Source organism: Theropithecus gelada, chromosome 16, assembly GCF_003255815.1.
Source record: "Theropithecus gelada isolate Dixy chromosome 16, Tgel_1.0, whole genome shotgun sequence".
NCBI lineage: Eukaryota > Metazoa > Chordata > Mammalia > Primates > Cercopithecidae > Theropithecus > Theropithecus gelada.
The window spans coordinates 65,912,422-65,922,951 of record NC_037684.1 but is presented as its reverse complement, the minus strand read 5'-3'; the positions used below and the strand labels follow the sequence as shown (position 1 = coordinate 65,922,951).

The following is a 10,530-nucleotide window of genomic DNA, read 5'->3' as shown; positions in this document are numbered from 1 at the left end:
TTTTTTTTTTTTTTTTTTTTTTTGAGATGGAGTCTCACTCTGTCGCCCAGGCTGGAGTGCAGTGGCCGGATCTCAGCTCACTGCAAGCTCCGCCTCCCGGGTTCCCGCCATTCTCCTGCCTCAGCCTCCCGAGTAGCTGGGACTACAGGCGCCCGCCACCTCACCCGACTAGTTTTATGTATTTTTTAGTAGAGACGGGGTTTCACCGTGTTAGCCAGGATGGTCTTGATCTCCTGACCTCGTGATCCGCCCATCTCGGCCTCCCAAAGTGCTGGGATTACAGGCTTGAGCCACTGAGCCCGGCCCTGGCAAGTCTTGAAATCTGGTAGTGTCACTCCTCCAACTGTGTTCTTCAATACTGTGCTTTCTTTTTTAAAAAATTATACTTCAAGTTCTGGGATACATGTGCAGAACATGCAGGTTTGTTACATAGGTATACACGTGCTATGGTGGTTTGCTGCACCCATCAACCCGTTGTCTACATTAGGTATCAATATTGTGCTTTCTGCTCTGAGGCTTTTGCCCCTCTGTGTAAACTGTAGAATCAGTTTGTCTATAGCCATAAAATAACTTGCTGGGATGTTTATTGGGATTGCATTAAATCTATAGTTCAAATTAAGAAGAACTCATATCTCGACAATATTGAGTCTTCCTATCCATGAACATGAAATATCTACTTAGGGCCAGGTGCAGTGGCTCACGCCTGTAATCCCAGCATTTTGAGAGGCCGAGGCAGGCGGATCACAAGCTCAGGAGATCGAGACCATCCTGGCTAACACGGTGAAACTCCATCTCTACTAAAAATACAAAACATTAGCCAGGCATGGTGGCGGGCGCCTATAGTCCCAGCTACTCGGGAGGCTGAGGCAGGAGAATGGCGTGAACCCAGGAGGCAGAGCTTGCAGTGAGCCGAGATTGTGCCACTACACTCCAGCCTCGGCGACAGAGCGAGACTCTGTTCCAAAAAAAAAAAGAAAGAAAGAAAGAAAGAAAGAAAGAAAGAAAGAAAGAAAGAAAGAAAGAAAGAAAGAAAGAAAGAAAGAAAGAAAGAGAAAAGGAGAAATATATATTTAGTTCTTACTTGATTTATTTTGTCACGGTTTTATAGTTTTCGTCACACAGATCTTATACAGCATGTACTTTTATTATCATTGTCATCATCATCATCTTCGTTTTAGTACTGTATGCCTAATAGGTCAATTTTAGTTTAAGGTTGTTTTTGTTTTTGTTTTCTTTTTTTTTGTTTGAGACAGGGTCTCACTCTGTTGCCCAGGCTGGAGTGCAGTGACGTGATCTTGGTTACTGCAGCCTCTACCTCCCAGACTCAAGTGATTCGCCTGCCTCAGCCTTCCGAGTAGCTGGGATTACAGGCACACGCCACCATACCTGGCTAATTTTTGTATTTTTAGTAGAGACGCTGTTTCACCATGTTGGCAAGGCTGGTCTTGAACTCCTGACCTCAAGTTTTCTGCCCATCTCGGCCTCCCAAAATGCTGGGATTACAAGCATGAGCCACCGCACCTAGCCAACAGGTCAGTTTTAAACCTTTCCAATTATTTGCCTTTCTAACCATAAAGCAATTTTTATTTATTTATTTTTTTGAGACAGGGTCTCACTCTGTCACACAGGCTAGAGTGCAGTGGTTTAATCTCAGCTCACCGCCTCCTCTGCCCCAGCCTCCTGAGTAGCTGGGACTACAGGCATGCTCCATCATGCCCAGCTAATTTTCATATTTTTTGTAGAGAGGGGGTTTCACCATGTCACCCAGGCTGGACTTGAACTCCTGGACTCAAGCAGTCTGCCCACCTCGACCTCCCGGAGTGCTGGGATTACAGGTGTGAGCCACCGGCCTGGCCTGAACAAATATTTAAGTAGAGTTTCAAAGTGGGTAAGATCACTTGATATTGAAACCAAACATCTTCAGTGACACCTCCTATCCCTTCCAAGGTGTCTTGGAACCATTGCCTTGTGGAGTTGACCATCAGACCTGCATGGTTAAGAATTTCAGCATCCACAGGTGACTTAAGTGCCAAAGGTTTGAGAAACCCTAAGACAGCCAGCATCTTTGCTAGAGAGATATTTAGTTCCCAAGTGCTAGGAAAACAAAACAAAACAAAAAATCCAGTAGTTTTCAGGTAGTGTTATATGGAGCCCTTTGGTGGCATCTCAGGAGTTGGCACTGGCAGGCCTCTAAGACTTGCTCTGCTTAACCTGATGTGCTTTGTTTTTATTTGTTTAATATATTAGAATTCCTATCCTATATGAACAGACAATTTGCAAAAGAAGACATTTATGCAGCCAACAAACATATGAAAAAAAGCTCATCATCACTGGTCATTAGAGAAATGCAAATCAAAACCACAGTGAGATACTATCTCACACCAGTTAGAATGGCGATCATTAAAAAGTCAGGAAATAACAGATGCTGGAGAGGATGTGGAGAAATAGGAACACTTTTACACTGTTGGTGGGAGCGTAAATTAGTTCAACCATTGTGGAAGATGGTGTGGTGATTCTTCAAGGATCTAGAACCAGAAATACCATTTGACCCAGGAATCCTATTACTAGGTATATACCCAAAGGATTACAAATCATTCTACATGCACACGTATGTTTATTGTGGCACTACTCACAATAGCAAAGACTTGGAACCAACCCAAATGCCCATCAATGGTAGACTGGATAGAAAGAAAATATGGCACGTATACACCATGGACTACTATGCAGCCATAAAAAAGGATGAGTTCATGTCCTTTGCAAGGACATGGATGAAGCTGGAAACCATCATTCTCAGCAAACTAACACAGGAACAGAAAACCAAACACCACATGTTGTCACTCATAAGTGGGAGTTGAACAACGAGAACACATGGACACAGGGAGGGGAAGATCACATACTGGGGCCTGTCGGGGGTTGGGGGCTGGAAGAGGGATAGCGTTAGGAGAAATACCTAATGTAGACGACGGGTTGATGGGTGCAGCAAACCACCATGGCACATGTATACCTACGTAACAAACCTGCCCGTTCTGCACGTGTATCCCAGAACTTAAAGTGTAATAATAAAAAAAGAATTCCTATCCTAAAAAGAATTAGAAAAAACACACTTGAAAAGCTACACTTCAATCTCTTGTAGAATTATTTCTTAACTCTTCTCTACTTACACTATAGTTTTCCCCTCTTGTTATGCATCTCCTTGAATGCTTGAATATTAAATGATTATGTGACTAAGAAAACTCTGACATTTTCCCAGGAACACAGTGCAGTATTTCAAAGTTTCTTGAGAATATCTGCTACGTGGAAAAGTATCTAAGCTTAGTTAGAACCATCTGTTCTGTTATCAGAAATGAGATAGGCAGGTGCAGAACCTAGTACAAGCTTTCAAATTCAAAGTTTAGTAGAAAAAGCCCTAGTGAGTTTCTGGGCTGCTGGAAATAGCAGCACTTATTATATAAAATGATCCTTTGATGGTAGCTTTTTATTTTGGTGTAAATATCAAAGTCTCTAACTGTCCTTTTAACTAGAATTGCGAGGAATTCTGTAAATATAAACAGTTGACTATTTATAGGTCTTTTTCGCGACTTATAATGTCAGCTGAGGCTAAAATCTAAGATCTAGTTAGTAGAGTAGACAAAAATTTTTATACAGTTTTATAGATCAAAGAGCATACTTATGTATGACAACGGGGCTGGAACCAATGCAGTTTAAAATCACAAAGCAACGGGCCCTATGCTTTGAAGAGGTGAACATAAATGTGGTTCTGATTCCCTAATTCAGGACACCTAGAAATGTCTTTACGCTGAATAAAAACCAGGGATGAGGGCATAGAGAACTGGCCAATGTACCTTGCAAATTGAGATGTGGCTTTGGGTCCATCACTGACTTTTTATGTTTTCCCACAAACTCTTTCTTCATTAAGAAAGTGTATGCTTTGGCCGGGTGCGGTGACTCACACCTGTAATCCCAGCACTTTGAAAGACCAAGGTGGGCGGATCACCTTTGGTCAGGAGTTCAAGACCAGCCTGGCCAACATGATGAAACCCTGTCTCTACTGAAAAATACAAAAATTAGTCGGGCGTGGTGGTGCACGCCTGTAGTCCCAGCTACTTGAGAGGCTGAGGCGGGCCAATCGCTTGAACCCGGGAGGCGGAAGTTGCAGTGAGCCAAGATCATGCCACTGCACTCCAGCCTGGGCGACAGAACAAGACTCTGTCTCAAAAAGAAAAGAAAAAAAAAAAAAGTACATACTGCTAGTGAAGGGAGAAAAAGGGCAGGGCAGTGGTGATGGTCTCTACTCACCAAACTGAATTTGTCCTTCGCAGGCCCTGCATCTGACAGCAGCTTAGTCCTGGGGTTCATTTTTAGAATATCTCCAGTCGTGGTACCAAGGTAGAAAAAGCTATCATCGTCGGCCATCTGAAGAAGCAAGAAAAAGAAATCTTGGCCAGGCGCGGTGGCTCACACCTGTAATCCCAGCACTTTGGAAGGCCGAGGTGGGCGGACCACCTGAGCTCAGGAGTTCAAGACCAGCCTGACCAACATGGAGAAACCCTGTCTCTACTAAAAATACAAAATTAGCTGGGCGTCGTGGCACATTCTTGTAATCCCAGCTACTCGGGAGGCTGAGGCGGGAGAATCGCTTGAACCCGGGAGGCGGAGGTTGCAGTGAACTGAGATTGCGCCATTGCACTCCAGCCTGGGCAACAAGAGCAAAACTCTGTCTCAGGAAAAATAAATAAATAAATAAATCTTGAAGACCCGGATGTCCTCAGTGATGCCCATGAACCCCTGCTCAGGAATGGGATGAGGTTCCTCTGGCACCCCAGGAAGACTTGCAAAGGTGCTCAGGGCTGCTTCTATTTCCTCAGGCTCAAAGATGGGTCAGAACAGCTGAGGGGAGCAGGGTTAGGGCTACACATAGGATGGGAGGAAATATCCAACACCAATTAGCCTGTGCGTTTCACTTGATGTCTGTTTAGGTCTGATGTTAACAGGCATCCTCTGTCAGTTCAGACTTTTGAGACATCTCTTAAGGGCTCCTAGGATAAAGGTGCGCTCCTCCAAAATTTTGCTTTATCTCATATTTTCCAAAGTCTAGATTCATAAAATGACTATGCATTAAACAAGAGGAATCGGTCCATGGAGAATGAAGTTATACAGGCTGAGTATCCTTAATCCAAAAATCTAAAATATGAAATGCTCCAAAATCGGAAATGTTTGAGTGCTGATGTGACACTCCAAGGAAGTGCTCACTGGCACATCTCAAATTTTGAATTTTCAGATTAGAGATGCTGAACTGGTAAGTGTAATGCAAATACTCCAAAATCTGAAAAACATCCAAAATTCAAAACACTTCTGGCTATAAGCATATCAGACAAGGAGTATACAACCTGAATATATAAATCCACTTTTAAAATATGTTAATAATTTCTCTGTATGGAAGAGATTGCATTTCAACAATGGATTTCTTGGTCAGAAACTTTATTTTCAGTAGCAGAAATAGCATCAGTGACATAGGAATGTGCTGTGGGCCCTGAGTGCCGCGGGCTACAGTGCTTTCGTCCAGGTGAGGCAGGCTTTGGGTGTTTAATGACAGCCTAGATTCCAGTAAAATAAGGTTTACCTGTGCTGTGTCTAGGTGACTCTTCCCTGACTCCTAAAGGGAGTGGCAGAGGTGAACTTTTTCTTCTTCTTCTTTTTTTTTTTTTTTTTTCTGAGACAGAGTCTCGCTCTGTCGCCCAGGCTGGAGTGCAGTCCTGGATCTCAGCTCACTGCAAGCTCTGCCTCCCGGGTTCACGCCATTCTCCTGCCTCAGCCTCCCAAGTAGCTGGGACTACAGGCGCCCGCCACCTCGCCCGGCTAGTTTTTTTGTATTTTTTTAGTAGAGACGGGGTTTCACCATGTTGGCTAGGATGGTCTCGATCTCCTGACCTCGTGATCCTCCCGTCTCGGCCTCCCAAAGTGCTGGGATTACAGGCTTGAGCCACCGCGCCCGGCCAACTTTTTCTTCTTTTTGAAACAGAGTGTCACTCTGTTGCCCAAGCTGGAGCGCAGTGGCGTGATCCCAGCTCACCTCAACCTCTGCCTCCCGGGTTCGAGCAAGTCTCCTGCCTCAACCTCCTGAGTAGCTGGGATTACAGGCACCCACCACCACACCTGGCTAATTTTTGTGTTTTTAGAAGAGACAAGGTTTCACCATGTTGGCCAGGAGACAGAGTTTTGCTCTGTTGCCCAGGCTGGAGTGCAGTGGCGCAATCTCGGCTCACCGCAACCTCTGCCTCCCAGGTTCAAGCGATTCTCCCCCCTCAGCCTCCCGAGTAGCTGGGATTACAGGAATGCGCCACGACGCCCAGCTAATTTTGTATTTTTAGTACAGATAAGGTTTCTCCATGTTGGTCAGGCTGGTCTTGAACTCCTGAGCTCAGGTGATCCACCCGCCTCCGCCTCCCAAAGTGCTGGGATTACAGGTGTGAGCCACCGCACCCGGCCAAGGTGAGCTTCTTCAATCAACACCCCCTATGTCTATTCCCCACCTTCCTATCCCCAGCCCCATGTACACACACACAAACACCTTGGCCAGTACTGCTAACAGGTATGTGTGCTAATTGTTACTTAATGCTTGATTAATACTTACTCCAATACTCATGACTATTCTCTTCATCTGTCCTGTTTGGCACTCAGTTGGCCAGATTTTTCTGTTTGGAAGATCCAGTTCCCATACTCGAATTGTCCCACTATATTAAAAAAAAAAAAAAAAAGTCACAATCAAATGGACACCCATTGAATAATCACTTCATCCCTGAAACTGAAGGGAAGAGATCTAAACATTTTCGAGGCTTCGTTACGGCCTAGTGCACTATGAAAGATCTTTTATTTGATCCTCATAACAACACCATGAGGCAGGTTTTATGATCCCCCCTCCCAAATGAGAAAGTGCAGAGCTCAAACACAGCAGAGCAGGGATTCACACCCATCTTCCTCTCACTCTGAAGTGCACACTCCCCGCTATACGGAAAACAAACACACACGTAAGCATGAGAACAAGGGCAGAGCAAAGCAGAGCTTCTTAAATTTCTTCCTCTTTGTTCCTTTAGCTCCTTTCCCTCCCTCCCTCCCTCCCTCCCTCTCTCTCTCTCTCTCTCTCTTTCTTTCTTTCTTTCGTTTTAGACAGAGCCTTGCTGTATCGCCAGGCTGGAGTGCAATGGTGCTATCTCAGCTCACTGCAACCTCCACCTCCCAGGTTCAAGCCATTCTCCTTCCTCAGCCTCCCGAGTAGCTGGAACTACAGGTGCCCGCCACCATGGCCGGCTAATTTTTGTATTTTTAGTAGAGACAGGGTTTCACCATGTTGGCCAGAATGGTCTCATGTTGATCTGCCCGCGTTAGCCTCCCAAAGTGCTGGGATTATAGGCGTAAGCTACCATGCCTGGCCTTCTTTTCTTTCTTTCTAATTGACAAGTAAAAATAACATATATTTATGGTATACATCATGAGGTTTATATACATATGCACATTGCAGAATAGCAAAATCAATCTATTGAATATACGCCTTACCTTGTATAATTACCATTTTTTTTTTTTGGTGGTGAGAATACTTAAAATTAATTCTGTTAGGAATTTTCAAGTATACAATATATTATGAACTATGCTTACCATGATGTACACAACTTGTGTCCATCAAAAGATGGATGGACTTTAAAAATGTGGTATATGTACACCATGAAAAGAAATTCTGTCATTTGTGACAACATGGACAAACCTGATGGACATTATTTTAAGTGAAATAAGCCAAGCACAGAAAAACAAATACTGCGTGACTTTATTCGGCTATGGAGTATAAAAACGCCTAACTCGTGAGACAGTAGAATGGTGGTTATCAGAGACTGGGGGTGGGAGAGTAGGGAGATGTTGGTCAAAGGACACCAAATTTCAGTTCAACAGGAGGAGGAGGGCCGGGCACAGTGGCTCACGCCTGTGATCCCAGCACTTTGAGAGGCAAACGTGGGTGGATCACCTGAGGTCGGGAGTTCGAGACCAGCCTGGCCAACATGGTGAAACTCTGTCTCTACTAAAAATATAAAAAATTAGCCAGGTGTGGTGGTGGGTGCCTGTAATCCCAGCTACTCAGGAGGCTGAAGCAGGAGAATCGCTTGAACCTGGGAGGTGGAGGTTGCAGTGAGCCGAGATGGTGCCATTGCACTCCAGCCGGGGTGACAAGAGCAAAACTCTGTCTCAAAAAAACAAAACAAAACAAAACAAAACAAAAAAACCAGGAGTAGGAGTAAGTTTAAATGTGTTTTTTTCCGAGATATTGAGTTGCAAGGAAAATTTTAAAGGGAAGACCTGTGGTGTGGAGTCTTGTCTTCAAGGAAAGAGAAATGAGACCAAATGACTAAAAGCTAAATCAAATAAGCATCTAACACAGGACTTGATCCATGGTCAGTGTTGACTCATTATATGTTGGATTAATCTGAATTAATAATTGTATAAAAATTTCAAGGCCAACATCACAAAGACTTCAGCTAATATTTTAAGGCAGAAAAGATTAATAATCTAAAAATATATCAAGTTTTGGGCTGGGGCAGTGGCTGACACCTATAATCCTAGCCCTTTGGGAGGCTGAGGCGGGTGGATTGCCTGAGCTCAGGAGTTCAAGACCAGCCTGGTCAACATGGTGAAACCCCATCTCTACTAAAATACAAAAACATTAGCCAGCTGTGGCAGCATGCACCTGTAATCCCAGCTACTTGGGAGGCTGAGGCAGGAGAATTATTTGAACCCAGGAGGCAGAGGTTGCAGTGAGCTGAGATCGCGCCATTGCACTCCAGCCTGGGTGACAGCGTCAAACTCCATTTCTCTCTACATGTGTATATATATATATACACACACACACACATATATGTGTATATATATGTGTATATATACACACACACATATACATATATAACTATATGTGTGTGTGTATATATATATAGTTTTTCTTTTTGTTTTTTAGCTCCCAGAGTTATGTGTATATAGTAAGCACTCAGACATATTTTACATGTACTGAACTTTTTTTTAAAAAAAAAAAACAAAGAGCTTTTTTCACGGTCTTCCTGGTAGATGTTCTCTGGATTCTGAAATACTGAAACTTGCAGGCTATTTCGTGGGGACAATATGGTGGAACACATGGCATTGGGACCAAGTTAGAGAGCCCGGCATACGTAGGTGCCCTGTCAAACATTTTACTTAAGAACGCTCACTTTCTCAGTTCTCAGTGTCACATGAAATCAAGCCAGACACAGAATGCAGATTGCCCTAAAAAACTTCTTTTATATAAAATTCAAACTTTGAGTTCTGAAGAAACGTTGCTCATGGACATCAGAATGGACCCAGGCCTGCTGCTGAAGGGGTTGCTAAGGAGCAGAAAGAGCCTCATGAAACCCTGGCTGAGTCAAATCGCTCTGCAAACCTGAACAAAGTTGAAGAGCGCCACCACAGCCCCCGGTCAGTTGCTTTAGATTGCTTGGTCAATTAGCTTCATTAGCTTCATGGCCTCTCCTCTGGATGAATCGTTCCTCAGGATTAGCCATGGAGCAAATGTAAGTTGCATATCATAAAGCGGGGACAGGAAACAATACAGATGGGGAGCTGCACAAATTCTCTTCTCTGGCTGAAAAGGTAACCAACCACGTGTACCTTTGCCAGATGGGAGGCCACACATGGGTTGAAAAAAAATAGTTCTACCAAACACATACTTCAACTCTGTATTTTCTGATTTCTTTCCCTTTGGACTGGTATATAAACATTTAAAAAGGATTTCTTCTTTTTTTTTTTTTAGACGGATTGTTGCTCTGTTGCCAGGCTGCAGTGCAGGGGTGCGATCTCCGCTCACTGCAAGCTTCGCCTCCTGGGTTCAGGCCATTCTCCTGCCTCAGCCTCCTGAGCAGCTGGGATTACAGGCGCCCGCCACCACACCTGGCTAATTTTTGTATTTTTAGTAGAGATGGGGTTTCACCCTGTTAGCCAGGATGGTCTCGATCTCCTGACCTCGTGATCTGCCCACCTTGGCCTCTCAAAGTGCTGGGATTACAAGCATGAGCCACCACGCCCGGCCCCCAAAAAAAGGATTTTTAAAATTCTTGTTTAACCTTCCCTTCAAACTCCAAACAGGCATCTGTGGTCAGGAGTTGGAGACCAATCTGGCCAACATGGTGAAACCCCGTCTCTACTAAAAATACAAAAATCAGCCAGGTGTGGGGTGCCTGTTATCCCAGATACTTGGGAAGCTGAGGCAGGAGAATCGCTTGAACCTGGTAGGTGGAGGTTGCGGTGAGCCAAGACCATGCCATTGCACTCCAACCTGGGTGACACAGCAAAACACTGTCAAAAAAAAAAAAAAAAAAAACCCTCCAAACAGCGTTCTAATTAGTGGATCTGTAAATTAATTTATTCCCTCCCTTAGGCAGATACTGGCCTGTGTTCAAACTTTGAGCTAGGTCACCATTAGCTGGTTAAAGCTGATCCTGCCTGTAATTATCTTATATGGCTAAC

General features: G+C 44.2%; 1 protein-coding gene across 2 annotated transcripts in view; it reads right to left on the bottom strand.

Annotated features, from left to right (window-relative positions):
- Positions 1-10,530, bottom strand: part of CFAP52 (cilia and flagella associated protein 52) — a 68,870-nt gene that overhangs the window by 36,780 nt on the left and 21,560 nt on the right. For both annotated transcript variants that reach the window (XM_025362473.1, XM_025362474.1), the window contains 2 exons: positions 6,632-6,731; positions 4,297-4,413 (listed from right to left, as the gene is read on the bottom strand). In XM_025362473.1, the coding sequence (XP_025218258.1) occupies positions 4,297-4,413; positions 6,632-6,731 (217 nt within the window). The remainder of the gene's footprint in view (positions 1-4,296; positions 4,414-6,631; positions 6,732-10,530) is intronic.